We start from the raw sequence: 21145 nt of genomic DNA on the forward strand, positions 1-21145 counted from the left end.
GGTTAATGCGCAGACTGCAAAGCCATTTGAACTGCAAGGTTGGAGGTTCAAGCTCACCAGCTGCTCCTTGGAAACCCTAAACAGCGTCTCGATGGCACATAACAACAATAACAACATAGTGTGTTCTAGAGTCCTGGTCTAGCGCTGTGGGATAATGCACTGGGCTACAAGGTCGGTCTGAACTGCAAGGTCAGTGGTTCAAATTCACCAGCCATTCCTTGGAAACCCTATATAGGGTTGCTATGAGTCAGAAGTGACTCAATGGCACTTAACAACAACAGAAATATAGGGTTTCTGAAGCTGTAAATCTTTGTTGAAGCAGAAATCCTCATCTTTTTCTTGTAGAGCAGCTGATTGCCACAAACCACTGACCTGTGGTTACCAGTCCTGTGCTTATCCTATAGAGCCACCAGCATTTTCAATTAGTTCATTGTTAAGTGCCACCTAGTCAGTTCCTATTCATAGTGACCCTGTATAGGGTTTCTGAGGACGGACTGGTAGGTTTGAACCGCTGACCTTATGGTTAGCAGAGCAGTCCAGTGTTTCTCTTACAGTACCACATTGTTGTTGTAATTAAGTGCCACCAAATCAGTTCTGACTCATAGCAGTTTTGTATAGATAGGGTTTCCGAGGAGCAGCTGGTGAACAGTGCCACATCAGGGTTGCAAAACAGGAATGATGTCTAGTTCCATTATGTCTTTGTCATTAGTTGTCATCTATACCCACTGCCAGGAGTCCTGGTGTGGCTTATAGAATAAGTGCTGGACTACTAATCACAAGGTCAGTGGTTCAAACCCACCAGCCGCTCCTTGAAAACCCTTTACAGGGTTGCTCTGAGTCAGAACCAGTCGATGGCACTTAACAACAACAACAAACACCCATTGCCACCGAGTCAATCCCGGCTCATCGAGACCTTATGTAGGCTTTGCAAGGTTGTACATTTTTACGGGAACATAAAGCTTCCGTTTCTCATATGGAGCGGCTGGTGGTTTCAAACCACCGACCTTATGGTTAGCAGCCCAGCACATACCCCACTACACCACCAGTGCTCCTTGTCATCTATAGAGTTAAAAAAGGAGACTTAGTGGCACAGTAATTAAGCTTCCGCTGCTGAATAGCCGCTCAGTAGGATGTGACAGTCCTGCTTCTGGATAGATTTATAGCTCATGGAAACCCCATGGGGCATTTCTCCTCTGTCCTCCAGGGTCACTGCGAATCAGAATTGGCTGGATAGCAGTAGGTCTGTGGAGGAGAACGTTTCCGCATCTGCTTGAGGTCAGAGCTGGCCTTTCCCCAGATGCCTGACTCAAAGCTAAGGGTCACTTCTGCTACTGTCTCTCTGATCCCTAGGAATCATGCCATCATTTCTGCGTTCTCACTGCAGCTGGGGGCCTGACTGAGCAGTGATGAACGATGCGGTGACCGGAGCATTTGTGTTTCCCGGATCACTTCCCTCCTCATTCATCTCCCACAGACTTCAGTTTCCAGGACACTGGCGAGTGGGGTGATGCCCCAACCCTCCATTCCCTCACCCTGGACCTCCTTCCTGCGCTTCCCCACCTACCCTGTATTTGACTGGGTACCAAGGATGATGTCCTTCTCCAGGGACTGGTCCCTTCTGATAACATGTTCAAAGTTCATGAGATGAAGTCTTCTCATTCATCCTCTCTTCAAAGGAGCAGTCCCTGGCTGTACTTCTTCCAACACAGATTTGTTCCTTCTTCTAGCTGCTCATGGTACAGTGAATATTTTCACCAGGAATGCTTCCTTGGAAACCCTATGGGGCAGTTCTACTTGGCAATACATGGGGGTCCCCATGAGTCAGAATCAACTTGACACCAATGGGTAATTTCTTCCTTTATCTTACAGAGCAAACACCATTTCTCTCAGGGGTAGAAGTGGACAGAAAGAACCCTGAGCAGAGTCCCTTTGGGAGGAGAGGTGAAGGTATTTAGGGCCAGATAATGGGGAGTGGGGACCATTATCTTTTCACTTGCCCTGACTCTAACCAGGCAGTTCATAGCCAGTCCTACTGAGATCCTGGACAGAATGGCTAACAAAGCCCAGGTCTGCCCCCTGGTGGATTCATAGTACTCATGGAAACCAGGTTTCAGCTCACCCCAGCATCCCTGGAGCACAAAGCCATCCACCAGAGCCTGGGGCCATTCCTCAACCTAAGCATAGGATCAAGTTTAGTAATGCAGGAGGCATGAAAACCTGGGTTCTGACATAAGATTGTTGTTGTTATCATCGTTGTTAAGTGCCATCCAGTCGGTTCCAACTCCTAGCAACTCTATATAGGGTTCGAGGAGCATCTGATGGGTTTGAACTGACGACCTGTTCGTTTGCAGTTGGTTCAAATCCCAACTAGAACACTGAGTGTTTATAATCTGGGCATTATAAGGACCAAATTAAATATCCAAGCCTCAGTTCCTCATCCATCAAATGGGTATAATTGAGGTTCTACCTCTGCAGAGTTGTTACCGTGATTAACTAAAAATGAGATAATTTATGTTGGGTGCTTGGCTATGCAGAATTTATAATCTAGAGGTCAAGTAATTTTTGGGATTCACAAACTAGAGAAGGAGACTTCTAAACAAAGTTGCTACAGAGTTAAGTACTATTTATTCTAGTATTCTGAGTAAACAGAAATGCATCAAGTGCCATGCTAACGGATTGTTCAGTTGGCAGTGGGGAGCCATGGAAGGTCTTAAACAGAGAGTTCATGTTTTAGAGTCTCTGTTTTGGAATGCTTACCCCGCCTGCAGTGAGGAGGATGGACTGAAGGGTGCAATTTGGAGACTCCTAGGGAAGCTCTTGCGGTCACTTTTGGTTGTTGTGCACCATGCATTCTAACTCATAGTGACCTCATGTGACAAAGTAGAACTGCTTCATAGGACTTTCCAGACTATAATCTTTGCAGAAGAGCCTTGGTGGGTGTAGTAGCTAAAGCACTTGTCTGCTACTCAAAAGTCTATAGTTTGAACCCACTTCATGAAAGAAAGATGTGGTATTCTGCTTTTTTTTTTTTAATTGTGAATTCAGTGATAGTTTACATGGGAGAACATCGGCTTCACACCATCATTTCATTGTAATGATTACAATCTCCTCCGTACATCATCATTCAACAGTATTTGCTTCCATTTCCTCTGTTTTTCTTTTTTTTCGGGGGTGGGGAGATGTACACAAAAGCATTCAGAAATATATAATAATTTAAACCACCAAAGGGCACATTCTGCAAGCCTGACTCCTGGCCACTAACACTCAGTCCCTCTCTTTCCATGAGTCTAGAGTCCTCAGCTGCTCCCTCTCTCCTTGTCCTCATCTCTACCTCCATCTCTGGTGCTGCTGACTCTCTGGATAAGGTCCCGCATTCTGCTTGTACTCTTCTCCATTGATGGTCCTAGGGTCCTCTGTTTCTGGACTGTAAGATTAACTGCTCCCTTGTTTTTGTTATAAAATGTCTACATTTACAGTTGTGACAGTTGCAATTAGTCATGATAACAGTTACTCACTATTAAATTATAAGAATCTTATCCCCATCTCCTTTCACCAGACCCGTCTATATAAGATGAAAGCTATTCAGTGGGGACTTTATCTTCCCCTGCACACTCTTATACTAAACTCCCTCTTGAAAACTTGTAAGCCAGTCACTTCATGCCTTTATTGCTCCCTCATTTTAGGTAACCAGTGCCTAAGTTGCCTTTCCCTATCTAACCTGTTTATGGAGGGGATAGCATTGATACTTGATGTGAAGACTCCTTCCCTCTCTGTTGGTGTTTTGAGCTACTACATTCATGAGTATAGGTCAAGGTCATCAAACTGCTGCAATTATCCTCATTTCCTTTATCAAAAAAATTTTTGTTTAATCTTCCTCTCGTCGAGTTTTGATTATCAAGCCATAGAGGTGAGGTCAAATAGGGACTATCTGCGAGTTAGGGTGTTCTTGTGTGTCTCCCTTCACTTCATATCAGCTGGATGCTTCACTCTCAGCTCTAGCCCTCCGTGGCTATGTCCTTGTCCACAGGCTCAGGTGTCCCCAGGTCTCACCACACTTTGAACCAACTAGCCCTTCCTTTTCTCTCTCTCATCTCCAGGTATACAGGAGTGTATGGAACGTGGTTGAATTCAGCCCGTTTCTTCATTGCTCCCTTTCCCCCTCTTCCACTCACCAATAGACCAATGTGGTCGCCAGCAAACTGCTCATGTGTTTCCTTTGAGTTTCAGTCTTGGAGGGAGTTTTATCCTGAAGGAACTTGATTGCTTGCCTTGATGGCTTCCCTGTGAATAACTTGCTTATTTTTGTAGTAGCCAATCATACTGCCATTTTTGTTTTAGGTTTTTCCTGTTTATCTTTCTTTGAAGATGTATCTTCTGTCACTGTAGCTGTTCCAGGCTGGTCTGCTTGTCCTTTCTAGTGGGAATGTCCCACCTCAGAAGGTTCTGGATTGGGACTCAGGATTCCACCTAAGGTCCTATACACTGCAAAGACTTTGCAAGAGGCCTATTTCACTGGGCAAGTTCTAGAACCCCTTTTAGGTATTCCAATCAGTTTCAGGCTGAAGATGGGCTTACAAGCTTTCTGTAATCATGTTTCCCAACATTCCTTTCTATCTCACTCAAGTGTCTATTTTACAATAATAGGCAAGGGAAACCAATATTCATAAGACAGTCAAACATCTTAACATTTTTTCGCCTCTTCAGATTATGCCTAGATCCCTGTATCACAGAGCCCTTTTGTTCCAAGGTTGAGCATACATCACCATTTACCTTTGTCCCATTCAGCCCATGCAAATCTGTCACAGTGTTCCCCTATCTACCTTGGTCTTCCACCCCCTCCCCCTTCTTGTGTATTGCCCTCCCCAACACCCGAACTATGATGTATCTGCCCCACCCTGTGCTGTACCATCACCTCCCTCTACCTTCCCTAACCCCCACCCCACCCCACCCCCACGGTAACCAACAAAGAGGCATTCTGCTTTTGTAAAGATTACAGCCTTGGAAATCCTGGGTGGCAGTAGTGCTCTGTCCAGCAGAGTCCCAATTAGTGGGAATAGACTCAAAGGCAGTGGATTTGATTTTGGTTTATCTTTATGGGAGCCCTATGGAGTAGCTGCCGGGTATGAACTGCTGGCTAGCACTAATGGTCAACTGAGTAGATTGGAAAGAATGGGGATGGGGAATTGGAGAAAGCAGATGGCCTGGGGAGCTGTTCAGTAAGGTAAGACACCAGGCTGAGGTCATTGCACAGGCATGTTATAGGGTGAGGAGTATGGGGAACTCTGGAGAAGGTGCAGGTTTTGTGGGGATGCTCCCACATCAGCTTTGAAGCCCTCCATGGACAGCAACCCCTAGCAAGTGAATTCATCCTGCAGGGAGCCGGCGGCTGGTGGATGTGATGGACGTCAACACCCAGAAGGGCACAGAGATGAGCATGTCTCAGTTTGTGCGTTACTACGAGACACCAGAGGCGCAGCGGGACAAACTGTACAACGTCATCAGTCTCGAGTTCAGCCATACCAAGCTGGAGCACCTGGTCAAGCGTCCGACCGTGGTAGGCCCCTGGTCACCTCCAGCCTCTGCTCCTTGCCCCTGGCTGGCTCCTGGGGGAGGCGCTGATGGGGCATGTCAGTAGCAGGGTTCTGGTTTCAGTGCTGGCGGAGATTGGAGGAAGGGTAAAAGTGGGTCTTTGCTTCTGGCTGGGGCTACAGTAGGCAGAGTGCTGACGATCGTGTGGCTTTCAGATCGACCTGGTGGACTGGGTGGACAACATGTGGCCCCAACACTTGAAAGAGAAGCAGACAGAGGCCACCAATGCCATTGCCGAGATGAAGTACCCGAAAGTGAAGAAGTAAGGCACTACGGTGGGCTAGGAGCTGGGAGGAAGGGTCCAGCCATCCAAGTGGGTTTTGACATGGCTTTGGGCTGTTGCCCCTTTAAGCAGACAGCCTGTGTTCGAGGTGTGTGGGAGCGATGCTGGAGCACCGGGTTGGGTGGCCTTGGTGTGTGGGGAGCATCTTGCTCCCTGATGTTTGTTTGGCCTTCCTGACAGCCGTCCTGTGAGATACTAGCCAGGTAGGAGGAGGAAGGATGGTAGGTGTGCATCTAGACATGGATGTCTGTGAGGGTTTCAAGCATTGGTCTAGTCCCTTCAAGTGGCAGCACCCCAGCACCTGGTGTTTTCAGGGCAGTTGGTTATGATGGACATTGTTTCAAGGGATGAGACAGGCCTGGGTTTTGTTTTGTTTTGTTTTGTCCTTGGGTGCTTAAAACCGGGGATGCTGACCTGGAAGAACCTTAACTGGATAAAACCTAGGGGTCACATCCTTTGATGTCCCCTATGAGGGGTAACACTGAGTGGAATGCTGACGTTGGACTAAGAAGGACCACAGTCCAACTGCAGAGACTGACATCTGCTCATCTGAAGACCAAGTGTTTTCACATGGACAGCCTTCCTCCTGGACCCTCCATGTTCAGGGACCCCTGGGAGAAGGGAGTCACCTGTGCAGCCTTACCCTCAGTGTACCTGCCTTGAGAAAGGGCAGGAGAACATGGCCTGCTCCAGGTAAGACACTGCTCTGCATTTCCTCGGAGAGTTTGCCTGGCTGGCCCAGGACCCAGTAGTTGCCAGGCTGCCCTGTGAATGTATGGCATTGGATTTGTCCTTCTCTTAGCCCGGTGTCATGTGCACTGCAGGAGGACGGCTGCACCAGGTGTGTAAGGGAGCCCAGTGTGCTGGACCCTGGGCTGGCCTGGGTTTACTCTCAAGCTCTGTCTCTCTAACTTTCATTGTTTCTTAGAACTGTATCCTCCCTCCTAGCTGATGGTCTACACTGCTCTTCCATTGGGCCCAAGGCGGGAAGAGGGGAAGGTAGAGAAGAGTGTTCCATTCTGAGTTAGGTTCACCAACAACATTTTCAGAGTCCTTGGGATGTAAAGTCAAAAGATAAGCAAGATTAAAAGCCCCCCTGAAAATGTGCTGGGTGAGCACAGGGAGATAGATTCACCGGGAAGGGGAGGAGAGGATTCCTTTTTGGTTAGTGGCTTTAAGGAGTTTTCCTGCAGGGGACATTGGACTTGGGCTTCAAATGACAGAGGCTCTGGGAAAGCCGAGGGAAGGAGCTCTACACCCTCGGGGTTCTTTCAGTGTTATTTACACTTCCATACCTTATTGGGAGGAGTCCTGGTGGCACAATCATTAAGCACTCAGTTAAGGCCAGTGGTTTGAACCTACCAAGCCACTGCATGGAGGAAAGATGTGGCAGTCTATATATACATGTACACGTACATATACATATTCATATACATACACATGTACATATACATATTCGTATACATATATAATATATACACGTACACTTAGACAATACATGTACACGTACACATATCATATACATATACATAAGGAGCTCTGGTAGCATAGTGGTTACGAATAAGGCTGCGAACCGCAAGATCAGCAGTTTGAAACTACCAGCTGTTCCACGGGAGAAAGGAGGCGTTCTGCTCCCGTAAAGATATATAGCCTCGGAAACCCTGTACAGGGTCTCTATGAGTTGGACTGACTCGATGGCACTTAACAACAACAACATAGGGTTTCTGAGGTCGGAACCGACTCGATGGCACTTAACAACAACAACAACAACAGCAGGAGCAGAAAGCCTCATCTTTCTCCCACGTGTGTGTGTATATACGGTCTCATAATTTTGTAGGACACCATCTGTTTGACATAGTGGTCAGACTGTCTGGCAAATAGATTTGCAAACTCTACCAGTGGCCATAGGAACATGTTGGATAAGCACTGGACTGCTAACCTCAAGGCCTGTAGTTCAAAACCCACCAGCTACTCTGTGGGAGAAAGATGAGCTCTTCTGGTCCTGTAAAGATTTACAGCCTTGGAAACCCTGTACAGGGTCACTGTGAGTCAGATTGACTCGTCGGCAGTGAGTCTGACTTTTCGGTGTTTTGAGGAAGGAACTTGGCACCTTGAAAAGAGTCCATTTGTTCAACTGACAAGAAGGCTGATTTCAGTTAATAAGCAAGGTAAAACTCCCATGGCGTTGTAGTCCTCTGGGACCGGAGGATGGTTCTGTGGAACTTAATTAAAAAGACACTGCTTCTAGTAGTCATTGCATTTCTACACTGGAGGCGCTGAGAGTGGAGGCACCTAAATGGAAGGTCTACAGCAGGGAGAGGGATGTGTTCCAGACACCCTGCCACCACCTTCTCTGTAACTTCCGGCTTATTCACTTCAGCGTGGAGCGGGGGCTCACTTCCTTCCCTCAGGGTGCTGTCAGATGCCTTATCGGACCACAGATTTCTCATCTGATAGCTCCAGAGGTTAACAAGAAGCCAGCGGCTCTTGAGTCGACTTGACTCGTGAGGACCCTTGTATGTCAGAGCTGAACTGTGCTCTGTAGTGTTGTCAGTGGCTGTTACTGTAATTTAGGAGGCGAGAGGGACCATGAAGAAGTATAAAGCAGGGTGAGGGCAGGAGAGTATGACCTGGGGTGGGGTGAACTCACTGCCATTGCCTTCTCTTCCATCTCTACCCTGCTGAAGTGTTTTGTTGTTGAATCCCACTCATGGTGACCCCATGTGCCAGAGTGGATTCCAGCCCCATAGGATTTTCTCAGTTATAATCTTTGCAGAGGAGTCCTGGTGTGGCGCTGTGGGCTAAATGCGCTGGACTGCAAAGTTGTTTGAGCCACAAGGTTGGTGGTTCAAGCTTACCAGCTGGTCTGTAGAAACCCTATACAGGGTTGCTATGGGTTGGAAACAACTCGACAGCACTTAACAACAACATCAACAATCTTTACAGAAACAGTTTGGCAGGTCTTTCTCCTGAAGAACTTTCAGGTGGATTTGAACCACCCGTCTTTTGGTTAGCTGTCCGTACTTAACTATTTGTCCTCAAGCGCTTATGCAGGAATGTTGTAGCTAGCTAGAATTTTTTTTTTTTTTTGAGATTACTTAGAACCATGACTGTTATGTGGGAATATCCATGTTAGCTATTGCTGTTCCTCTCAATTTACCAAAATTTAGCAGCTTAAAACAACAGACATTGTCTTAATTCTGGAAGTCAGGTAATCTGGCTCACCTGGGTGAACTTGCGTTAACACCTAGGCCCAGGCTGCTTTGTCTGACTGCTTGACGGGGGTTGGAGGTTCCACTTTTAAGGTTGGTGGGAGGTCTCAGTTCCTCACCATGTGGACCTCTTCACAGTGCTATTTGAATATCCTCACAACATGGTGGCTGGTTTCCCCAGAGCCAAGTGATTTGAGAGAGGGAACAAGAGGTAGCCACAGTGCCTTTTCTGACCTGGCTTCAGAGGTCACAAGTGTCATGTACTTCTGGGTGTAATCTTTTCATTAAAAGGGAGTCGTGTAGGCCAAGGAGCTTTGGTAGTGTAGTGGTTACGAATTGGGCTGTGAACTGCAAGGTCAGCAGTTCAAAACGACTAGCTGTTCCACAGGAGAAGGATGAGGCTTTCTGTTCTGTAAAGATTTATAGCCTCGGAAACCCTATACAGGTTCACTATGAGTCGGTAGCATATGCAACCACCACCTCCAGCCCTCTCTCTGCCTATCACATGGTCGGTCATACTTTGTTTAATTAGGACCGTCAGATATTACAGTGCACTCCAAGAAGGCATTAGCCAGCCGCCTTCTCCTTGGTCTGCCCCTGTATGAGGTTTGCTGGCATAATGAAGATAAGACTGTGGACTGACAAGCAGCAAGAGTTCAAAAGCCCCACAAAAAGGGGACCCCCACATGACACATATGTTTGTCCCCAACTATTGAGAATTGTCTGCATTTTTCTCCCTCTGTACTTTTTGGGGGTGGCAGCGAGAATTGTGAGGGAAATTTTTTTTGAATGAGAGGCTTAAACACAGAAAGAAAAAGGCAAGAGAATGAGCAAGTGTCAAATGCTGTCTCTTCTGCCCCCTGGTGGCCCTGGCTAGCCCTTCATTCTTTTAGAGACGGCTTTGCCTTCTCAGGGACTCCTGGTGTGGTGCTGTTGGATAAGCACTGGACTGTGAACCATAAGGTCAGAATTTCAAACACTCCAGCGGCTCCTCTGAAACCCTATACAGGGTCACTATGAGTAGGAACGAATTCTATGGCGTTTAACAATAACAATAGGAAGTTTAACTATAACAGTAGGATCTAATAGTATAATGAAATGTGCAAAAACCTGGAGTTAGAAAACCAAAAGGGAAGAACACACTCAGCATTTCTCAAGCGGAAAGAACTGAAAAAAAAAAAAGTTAAGCCTCGACTTGAAATATTGAAGGATTCTATGGGCAACATAGAGTCCTGGTGTGGTGCTGTGGGTTAATGCACTGGACTGCAAAACTGGTTTGAACCACCCAGTTGGCGGTTAAAGTTCACCAGCTGCCCTTTGGAAATGCTGTACCTGGTGGATGTGAATTGGAACCAACTTGAATGTCACTTCATAACAACAATAACAACATGAGCAATATATTGAATAATGCAGAAATCATCAAAATAAGATGAAAGGAATACACAGAATCACTGTATCATAAAGAAATAGATGATGTTCATTCATTTCAAGTGATAGTATATGATCAAGAGCCAATGGTACTGAAAGGAAGAGCTCCAAGGTTCTCTGAAGGCATTGGCAAAAGGATAAAGCGCTGGGAATTGATGTAACTCACACTGAACTCTTTCAACAAACTGATGAAGTATTGGAGGCACTCATTCATCCATGCCAAGAAATTTGGAAGACAGCTACCTGACCAACTGATTGGAAGAGATATATTTTTGTGTCCATTCCAAAGAGAGGTGACCCAACAAAATTAGGAAATCATAGGACAATATCATTAATATCGCACGCAAGTAAAATTTTGCTAAAGAGAGCTTAAAAATGGCTACAGTAGTACATTGTCAGGGAACTGCCAGAGGTTCAAGCTGGATTCAGACGATGACATTGAGCAAGGGATATCATTGCTGATGTTAGATGTATCTTAACTGAGAACACAGAATACCAGAAAGATGTTTACCTGTGCTTTATTGACTATGCAGAAGCTTTTGGCTGTGTGGATCATGACAAGCTACAGATACCACTGTAGAAAATGAGTATTCTGGGATGCTTAATTGTGCTCACGAGGAACCTGTACATAGACCAAGAAGCAGTTGTTCAAGTAGAACAAGTTCAAGAGGCAGTCGTTCGAACAAAACAAGTTGGGATCCTGCCATCTCTGTCCTGCCTCCCTCCCATGGCCCTGGGAAAGATGGAGCCCACAGGGGGTGTGAACTTAAGAGTGTGCTTCACATGTTGGACAACATGCCTGCCCTCGAGGCCTTGTGGAGAAACACGGGTGCTCCAGCTGCAGTGGCAATTCAGGTATCTTCCTGCTTCCAATCTCTCACATTTGTGGAGGGCTTTTCTCTGGACACCCCACTGTCACCTTGGCAAGGACCTCAGAACAATCATGATTGCTGGTTTCATAAATAGTTATCTCTGTGTAATATATCTCACAGAGAAACTGAGACTAAGAGAAACCAATAAGGTCACACGAAGTGAGCTGCAGACAGACAGAAAGGTCTGAATTTCTGCCTTCTCATCTTCACCTTAGTGCCTCTTTAAATGGGGAAAAAAATATAACCAGCATTCTCTTTGCTGCCACATATGGAGCCAGGTATTGGGTTAGACGCATGGCATGCCTATCTCAACAATACTGTAAGTAGGTGTTACTATTCCCATTTCATTGACAAGGAAACCATGTCTAAGCAGATAATGGAGGAAATGGCTGAATGTCAGACAGTAGGGGCTAGTGGGGCTTGTGGCTAACTGGAGAGGCAAGCCTTCAATAATGCATTATTATTTAAAACAAAAAAAAGCCCCATAAAAAACTCAGTATTAGCCAAGCCAAGCACATCTGGGATCTAGTTTGGCTCCTGAAACCACCAATTATTAGTTTGAGAACCCTGCTTAATTCAACAGATGGGGATGCTGAGTTCCGGAAAGGTGAGGAGTTGGTCCAACATCACATCGCTGTTTCCAGTCATGATGGGGGATTGTGGCTGGATGCTGCATTCATACTGATGAGTATCCGGAGCTGGCATTTCCTCCCATGGGGACAGCCTGATTCAGTGTCATCCAGCTCTGTCCATCTCAGCTTAGTGTCACCCCTATAAAATGTCACCATACATCTGTTTCATAGGGGTGACAATAACCTTGCTCAAAGACACTCACTCAATGACTGGTGCCCAAATCCAAAATTAGAGGATCATTCACTGAAATGATTCGTTTTATTTTAAATACACTTTTTTTTTTTAAATCCAACCAGTTCCACTTACTATCATGGGCAGAGCATTGGGAGGTACTAATGGGTGGGCCCTCCTCCCATCATATGATGTCATCATCATATGACATCAGGGAGTAAGACCCCCTAGCCCAAGGTGTTGACCATCTTCCAATGCCTTCTGTGTCACTTTTATGGAGTGGGGACTGTTGGGTAGTTTAAGGGTGAAATGAAGTCATGTATAGTAAAACCTGTGAAAGCTGGAGCCTGAAAGGCAGAAACCTCTCAGAGAAGGAAAACACTAATAGGGAGCAGTAGAAGCAGCAGTAAAGGAGCTCTGGTAGCGTAGTGGTTACGAATCGGGCTGCGAACCTTAGGGTCAGCGGTTCGAAACTACCAGCCGCTCCGCGGGAGAAAGATGAGGCTTTCTACTCCCGTAAAGATTTACACCCACGGAAACCCTGTACAGGGTCGCTATGGGTCGGACCCGACTCGATGGCACTTAACAACAACAACAACAACAGAAGCAGCAGTAAGGCTGCACCTTGTCAAAAGCAGAAAATTTGGAAGACGTGGAAAAACAAGGCAGTCTCAGTGAGTTCAGCTCTCACAGGGTTCACGATTATAACATTGGCACTCGCCAACTACATACTTCTGCTGTTGGATTTGCTTCTGCTGAGTCTTGACTCACGGTAGCTCCATGTGACAGAGTAGAACTGCCCCATAGGGTTTTCTCAATTGTAGTCTTTCTGGGAGCAGATCCTCTTGTCTTTTCTCCTGCAGAGCCACTGGTGGATTCAAACTGTTGATTTTTCTGTTAGCAGCCTAGTGCTTAAACATTGCACTACCAGGGCTCCTGGATAATTACATAGCTTAATAATTCATACCACTGAACTGCCCGCTGTGTGCAGTTTGTCTGAAGAGTAGAGAAGCTACATTTTTGCCCTTGCTGATTGCTAACCAAATGGTTGGAGATTTGAGTGTACCTAGAAGAATCTCACAAGGAAGGTCTGGGGATCAGCCAATGAAAGCACAGTTACACACAGTAGGAATTGCTATGGACTGGAATTCACTTTAGGGTGACAGGTTTGGAGAAAGGCTGATGGGCCATCTTCTGACCCCTTGTGGTTTGGGGGATGGTGTAGAGTCTTGATGGGAGGAGCCCAGTGGCCTGGTGAACATGCCCTGGAGAGTGGGATTTCTGATTTGAGCTGGAAAGACGACTTCAGCCAGTGACTAAGGTCTGGTGTCTTCTTCCAGCTTCTGGCTCTTAAGAGTTGTGATTTCCCAGGAGACCTAGAGAGGAGTGCTGAGAAGGAGAATTAAGCTTTTCAGGTTAACTTCACATTTTACTAGGCTAGTGACACAAATCCACTGACATCAAGTCAATTCCAAATCATGGCAATCCTGTATAGGGTTTCGGAGTCTGTAAATCTTTACACAAGCAGAAAGCCTTATCTTTCTCCCACACAGCGGCTGGTGTGTTGGAACTGCCCACTTTTTGGTTAGCAATCCAGCGCTTATGCTACAGCGCTACCAGGGTTCCTCAGTTAGTGACCAGGGTGAGTAAACTACCTCTGAGCCTCTACTTCTCCATCTGTAAAATGGGGATAAATCTGGGAAGTGACCTTATAAAATTGTTATGACGAGTGAATCAAATCATGCAAGTACCTCAGTGCCAACCAAACCTCAACCCGCTGCCATCAAGTTGATTCCGACTCATAATGACCCACTAGGGCAGTACTGAACAGCCTCATAGGATTTCCAGAGTTGTAAATCTTTACAGAAGCAGACTTTTCTTTTAGCAGCTGGTGGGTTCAAATCGCCTACCTTTCCTTTAGCTGTTGAGTACTTTAACCGCTCTACTACCCGGGAGCCTGTCGTAGTGCCAGGTATTATATTAATGTTGTCAGTTGCTCTGAAGTCAGACTCATGGTGACCCCATGTGTTCAGAGTAGAACTGCTCTATAGAGATTCAAAGTTATGACCCTTTAGAAGGAGATCACCAGGCCTTTCTTCTGAGGTACCTCATCGGGGTGAATTCTAACCCTAGACGAGAACTAAAGCTTAACTTTAGTATTTGTGTCTCTCAGAGACCCTCCTTCTTTTTCTTAAATATGATTTAGGTGACAGTTTCCATAGCGAATTAGATTCCCATTGAACAATTTATACACAACTTGCATTGGTTCCAGTACCCATTTCCAGCCCACCTGCCCTGTTTCCACTCATCCAATTTCCCTCCTGGCATTTTCATCTTTGCTTTTGGGTAAATGTTGATCGTTTGATTGCTTAAAGAAGCACATGATTGCTTATTTTATAGACCAATCTGTCATTTGACTGAAAGGTGACCTCCAGTGGCTTCCATACCAGATTAAAAGGGCGATAGTCTCCGAGTGAGGGGACTCTATCAGTTCAGTATATCTGATCCTTTTCGTGAACTTGAGTTTTGTTCTATATTTTTCTCTCATTCTAACAGGAACCTTCTTTTGTGTTCCAGGTCAGAAGAGTGGGCTAGGATCAGGTAGTGGAGGCTGTAGACCAATTTAGTCCTGTGGACTAATTCTTTGAGTCCTTGGTTGTCTTCATCCTCCTTTGCTCTGAACAGGAACAAACAAATAATTCTATCTTAGTGGTGGATAGGAAGCTTTAAGACCCCAAATGCTACTCATCAAATTAGAATTTAGAACATTATCTTTATGAATTAACTTATGCCAATTGACTTTGTTTTCCCATGAGACTATGTCCTGAACCTTTAAACCCAGTAGTGGCTCTGTAAGCTAAGCACTGGACTGCTGGCCACAGGGTCAGCAGTTCAAACCCACCAGCCACTCCTTGGAAACCCTATACAGGGTTGCTATGAGTTGGAACGAACTTGATGGCACTGAACAACAGCAAGCCAATTAACAGGAGATATTGGAGTGTGTCTCAGAAGTAGTTTCCTTTCTCTCAGTGGACACCCCACAATACTATAATATAGAGTTCACTGCTCCTTTGGAGGAGGAAGAGGAACGGACAGTGAAGGGCAACATACAATGTAAAGGTGAACTGCAGGGCAGCTCTCTTGACAAAAGGACACTGAGAGGTTAAGTAAGTTGTCTGTGGTCACACAGATCCTTGTTGCAGGGTGGGAACCACATTCCTAGTCCCCTGGTCCCTTCCCTATCTGGGATCTAATCCCCAACTCCACACACCCCTCTCCTGCCCACCCATCCCTGTTCCCAGCATTGCCTCTTTTCCATGCTGTGTCTGAATGGGCACATTTAAGGAGGCTTGGCTAGGTGATTTATGGTCAGCAGGAGGGTGGCATCCACACTTCAGGAAATGGGGGTACGGCAGTCCTCGAGCGCCCACCCAGAGTGAGGGTGAGGGTCTCCTAGCAGCGGGGTGAGTGGAAATGAGCAGTGGTGGTGGAGTACCCTAGTATTGGCCAGCGAGCTTCCAGGTCACCTCCGTGCCGGCGGGTGTTCAGTTTCAGAGCCAGGATGCATACTGGCTGTGCCCCGCTAACAGAGGAAGGAAAGAAGCTAGCGAAGACGTCAGGATCCTCAGCCAGGGTCTGGCAGCGCCTTGGAGGGGCAGTGTCGCTGGAGCTGCGCCGCCCATTCTGGCGCTGAGCAGGCCAGGGTGGGCAGTCGCTGCTTTCTGTGCAGCTCAGCTGCGGCGCCAGGCTTGTGTGGGTCGCCTCCCGCCCGGGCAAACAACTAGCGTCTCTTTGTGTTTCCCCGGGTGTGTTCAGTGTGGGTGCACGCTCGCTGTCTCTGGCACTAGCTGTTCACTAAGTGTGCCGGCCCCCATTCCAGACCTGTGCCCAAGGGGACACAGCCTGTTCACCCTGGCTGTTTCTCTTAAGTTGGAAGGAAAAGGCCAGGGTGGAGCTGCCCCGCCCCTAGACCCAGCAACACCCCAAAGTTGGTGCTGCAGGTGCAGCCCCCTCCCCCCACTCTTCTCCAGCCCGCCAAGCCTTGGCGTGTGGGGACCTCTCCCTAAGGGTGTAGCTCCGGGCCTCTAGATTTCCAGCACCTAATTTGGAGGGGATTTTGGAGGTCTGTGGAGGCACGGCTTTGTGGGCAGGGGGGCGTTGAGGCGGAAGCGGCGCCAGCCCGCCAGCGTGGAGCGAGCTAGGTTGTGGCACCGAGCGCTGGGCGCCCATGTGACTGCGGTGAGCTGGGTAAGAGGAAGCTGTAGAGGTCAGTGCAAAGGCGTCACGCCAGATCGAGCGCTGAGGGGGGAGACCCAGAGAGCTCTGGAGGGTGGGCAGCTGCAGGACCCAGGACAAAGCCGCCCTGTCACAGCCGCCTGCCCTGGCCGCTCTCCCTGAGGAAGGGGTGTCCCCCTCCCCCGCGACTGGACTGGGCAAGGGGAGGAGGGGCAGCTCATTTAGGTAGAGGGGTCAGGATGTGGAGCCCCAGGCCCGGGACCTCGGTGGAAGCTGGAAGGTGACCCCGAGGGCAGAATAGACAAGGCACAACTTGTAGAACTTTCTGCATCCAGGCTCTGAAACAGTTGGCGGGGCTTCTCATTTCCACCGGTCTAGTGAGGCTAGGGCCTGGGAGATCAGCTTGGCCGGCGGGGGGCAGGCCCCTCTCTGGAGTCCGTGCCCGTGAGCCAAACTCAGGGTCCCTATCCTTGAGTCCCCGGGACCCCGTGGGTGTCCAGCCCGAAGGAGGCACGTTCTTTTGGCTCCACCCCCCACGCGCGCAGATTGTTTTCGCTCAAACTGAGCTCCGCTGGGGCGGGGAGGGAGGTGGAAACCAAGGTTAGATTAGAAGAGAAAAGAGAATACCAAACCAAATGGCGATTTAGGAAATTGAAGGCTAACATTTAGAAGTAAGTGCTTTGAGAGAAGAGGCCAGAGTGGTCTTGGCGGCTCTGTGGGTTAGAAATCAAATCTACCCTCCCATTCCATGGAGAGATGAAGGTCCCCCAAGCCTGCAGAGAAGCACGTGGGTGCCGTGTTGGGCTGAGGCAGTGAGGGTGTGGATCTGGAAGGGTGTGCAGCGGGAAGTCGCGACTCTAAGAGCCCAGCCCCGCAGCCCTCCTGCGCTGCGTCCTGCGCTGTCAACTACACCCTCAGATGGGGTTGCTAGGCAGCGGCGCTCTGATGTGCGGGCAGGCCTCCTGATTTGCCAGCCTCCTGCAGACACATGGCTGAGGCGCCTTCCAGCCTATCGGAGGAAGGACGCGGGGCACGCCGCCTGCATACTGCTGAGCCCGGGTGCACCTGAGTGTGAGGTGCCAAAGACGGCCGAGGGAGGGAGCACCAAGTCGCCCGCCTCTCGCCAGCGCAGCCTCACGCCCCCCATTCTCTCCATCCGCCCCCTCGGTTGCTGGTCGCCCGCCTCTCGCCAGCTCAGCCTCACGCCCCCCATTCTCTCCATCCACCCTCTTGGTTGCGGGCTCCTCCCTTCCCGTCCCCGCCCCGTCCCTCCCCTTTTCCCCAAACCGTGGAAAAGCAATGTGCAGCTTCGGGGAAAGAGGTCAGTGGGGTAAGCCTGCGTGTACGAGCCTCTCTGGAAGTGCCAAGGTGCAGGGGAATAAGGGTGGGTGGTTGCCTGGGCTGGGCTGTTGGGAAACCGTGGGAGGGAGCAAGGGAGCCAGCCACGGCTGCCCACTGATGTCTTCCAGGCCTGGGCTGGGAAGCTTCCTCTGTCCCCCTCCTCCTTCAGCTCTGCCAGGAGGGCAGCATATATCCTGGGAGGAGAGAAGGGACTGGAGGGTTTCTTCAAAGAAGGGTGGGCTGTCTAGCTCACTGGAGCTCAGAAGAGGGACTGGTGGTAGCTGCCTTGAATCACTCCCCGCTCCTACTGCTGTCCACCGCCTCCCCCTATCCCCAGCCTCTAAGACCCAGACTCTTCCCCGTTCCTGCCTAGCACCCCACCCCCTCAGTGGCTGTTTCTCTCTCCTTTTCGTTTTTGAACATTTTCTTGTGCTTTGGGTGAAAGTTTACACGGAAAATTAGTTTTCCATTCAGTGATCCTTACACAAATTGTTCAGTCTTTGCGATGTCTCATTGCTCTCCCCATTTCCACCCAGGACCCCAATATCAGGGCTTCATCTCTTTACCTATTTTAAACAAAAACATTTTTATTGAGATATAATTCACATACTGTGCAATTGTACATTTAATGTGTACAATTCAGTGGCTTTTAGTAATTTCCAGAGCTGCGCAACCCTTGCTACAATCAATTTTATAATATTTTCCTGACGGCCCAGAAGAGACCCTCTACCCAGTAGCAGTTACTCCCAACATCATCCAGACACCCCCAGCCCCTGACCACCAGGAATGTAATGCCACATTCATGGGAGCCCGCAGGATGTGGTCTTTTGTGGGTGGTCTTTCTATTGACAGCGCTGCTCATTGGACAGCCTGGTGGAGTTGGGACTAACTTCTGTGTTGCAGCTTCAGGGAAAGAACTTACATTCTGAGGTGGGAGATTCTTGAGGCCAAGGGTCCTTGGCATTTCAGTGATAATGCCTTGCCTGGGACTAGACCACTAGCTGGCTCTCAGTAAATATTCGTTAAGTGAATGAGGAAGTGCATGGGGAATGTATGTGTCTCCGGTAATTGGCAAGCTGTGCAGGTGGCTTTACAACTGAATTCCAGGGGGCCCAGCAGCTTGGGAGAATGGCAGATATGAGACTGTGAAGGGAAGCCTCTCTCTGGCTGGGGGCGGGCTGAGAATGTAAACCCACTACAAGGAAGGAATGAAGTTGACGTCTGTGGGTTGTCAAGCTCTTGTGGTAATCTGAAAAACAAAAAACAAGGCCACCCCCAGTCTTGGGGCAGGTGACCAATGCCTAAGATTTGTCACCTGACCACAGAAGCTTCCCCCATGGGGAACTCCGATTCTATTTGGATTTAAAAAAAAAAAAAAATCCCCCTGAGTCAGCATTTCTAAAGGGCAGCGGGCCGGGCATCTGGAGGCTGTGTACTCACCTGGATTTTCTGCTGCTCTGGCCCTGTGCGTGCTGCAGGTACTGTCTAATGAGCGTGAAAGGTTGCTTCACTGACTTCCACATCGACTTTGGAGGCACTTCTGTCTGGTACCATGTGTTCCGAGGTGGAAAGGTGAGTGCTGGTAGTCACTCTTCAACTTTGGGCTCACTCCTTCTACCCTTTCCTCCTGCCAGACCTACCCCTGGAGCACTTTGAGAACCAGTCTTAGGCCCCTGGGGTCATCTCCTGGCTCTCTGTCCCCTCCTGCATCATCTCTGGTCACCTTCTAGCCCAGCCCAATGTCTAAGTCCCTTTGGCTCTATTTGAACACTAAAGTTGGTTTCTGAGAGCTGCCCGCCTTGCTTTTTTGATCAGTTATAGCGGTAGGAACTTTTTGCTTGAAAGTCTCCTTGCTAGCCAGCTCCAGCTGCTTCCAAGACTCTTTCCTCAGAGAGAGAAGGTGGAGTTGGAGCTCTGGGAACTCCTGCTGGTTCTGGTTTTGTGGGCTTCCTGGTGTGTGTGAGTGCTACCCTGCCCCGCTGTGTAGAACTGGGGACGGGCTGAGGTGCCTATGTTTGAACTGAACGTGTTGGAAGCCATTCTGGGAGACAGCCAATCAACTGGGTTCCAGATGTTTTTCTGCTTTCTCCAAAGGAAGCTAAAACTGGGCTTATTTATCAGGATATTTTATCGTACAACTTCTGAAACCCCCCTTTCTCTCCCTTGAGAACAAGCCATGGTGGCACAGCAGGTTAAGCATTGGACTGCTAACCACAAGGTTAGTGGTTTAAACCCACTAGCCATTCTTTAGGAGGAAGATGAGGCTGTTTGCTCCTGAAAGATGCACAGTCTTCGAAACCCTCGGTAGCAGTTCTCTTCTGTCGTCTTAAGGTCACTATGAGGTGGAATTGACTCAGTGGCAGTGGCAGTGGGAGTTTCTCCTTCATCTCCCAGACAAATTGGTCACTAGGAAGAAAATGTCCCACCTAGTCCAGTGTATTCTCACCCTTACAGTGCTGCTGGAAAGAAGATTTCCTTTAGGCAAGGGGGCGTTCTCAAAAGGCTGGCATAGTCTTCCCTGCCACCCCATTGACCCTTTGGACCTGGACTTGGACAGAGAACTCTGGAGGGATACATTCTCCCACCATCTTCCCTGACCCCAGATGGGTGCTCTCTCCTTGGGTTATAGGAGGCTCTGGAAGAAATCAGAGAGAAAGGTCTGGTTTTTGCGCTGATTGTCTTTTTTTCCTCCCAAGATCTTTTGGCTGATTCCTCCAACCCTGCACAACTTGGCACTATACGAGGAGTGGGTGCTGTCAGGCAAACAGAGTGACATCTTTCTGGGAGACCGTGTGGAGCGATGCCAAAGAATTGAGCTGAAACAGGGTTACACATTTTTCATCCCTTCCGGTAGGTTCTGGTAGGTTCCGACAGGTTCCCGTGGGGCTGGCATAGTTTGCTTGCTCAGTTGTTGGCTCATCCAGCATTCAGAGACATATCCTACAGCCCCATGGCCTCAGTGACAAGGCTTCTCTGGGTGTCATTAGCAGTCCTTGAGGAGAGCAGATCTCAGGCTGCAGGGATAAACCAACGAGTTGTTTCCTCACATCTAACTTGGGATCTCCCCGCTTAAACATGTTCCCCTCAAGCTGATTTTGACTCAATGCAGTCCCATGTATTATGCAGTAGACTGCTTCGTAGGGTTTTCAAGCCTGTAAATACTGATGGAAGCAGACCTCCAGGGCTCTCTTACACAGCACTTCTGGGTAGGCTTGAACCACCAGAAAAACTCATAGTCAAGTACAAATTGTGTGCACTACCCAGGGACCACTCCCTGTTTACTCTAGATTCTGACTCATAGGACTGAGCAGAACTGCCCTATGGGGTTTCCAAAGCTGGAAATCATCACCAGAGCACACAGCCTCATGTTTCTCCCCATG

At 48.4% G+C, this 21145-nt stretch overlaps 1 protein-coding gene across 3 annotated transcripts in view; it reads left to right on the forward strand.

Moving 5' to 3' along the window:
• KDM2B (lysine (K)-specific demethylase 2B) overlaps positions 1 to 21145 on the forward strand; it is a 148471-nt gene that overhangs the window by 34704 nt on the left and 92622 nt on the right. For all 3 annotated transcript variants that reach the window (XM_006865399.1, XM_006865401.1, XM_006865400.1), the window contains exons 5-8: positions 5376 to 5554; positions 5745 to 5851; positions 19244 to 19337; positions 20462 to 20615. In XM_006865399.1, coding sequence (XP_006865461.1) covers positions 5376 to 5554; positions 5745 to 5851; positions 19244 to 19337; positions 20462 to 20615 — 534 coding nt within the window. The remainder of the gene's footprint in view (positions 1 to 5375; positions 5555 to 5744; positions 5852 to 19243; positions 19338 to 20461; positions 20616 to 21145) is intronic.

This window comes from Chrysochloris asiatica, unplaced genomic scaffold (genome assembly GCF_000296735.1).
Source record: "Chrysochloris asiatica unplaced genomic scaffold, ChrAsi1.0 scaffold00078, whole genome shotgun sequence".
Lineage (NCBI taxonomy): Eukaryota > Metazoa > Chordata > Mammalia > Afrosoricida > Chrysochloridae > Chrysochloris > Chrysochloris asiatica.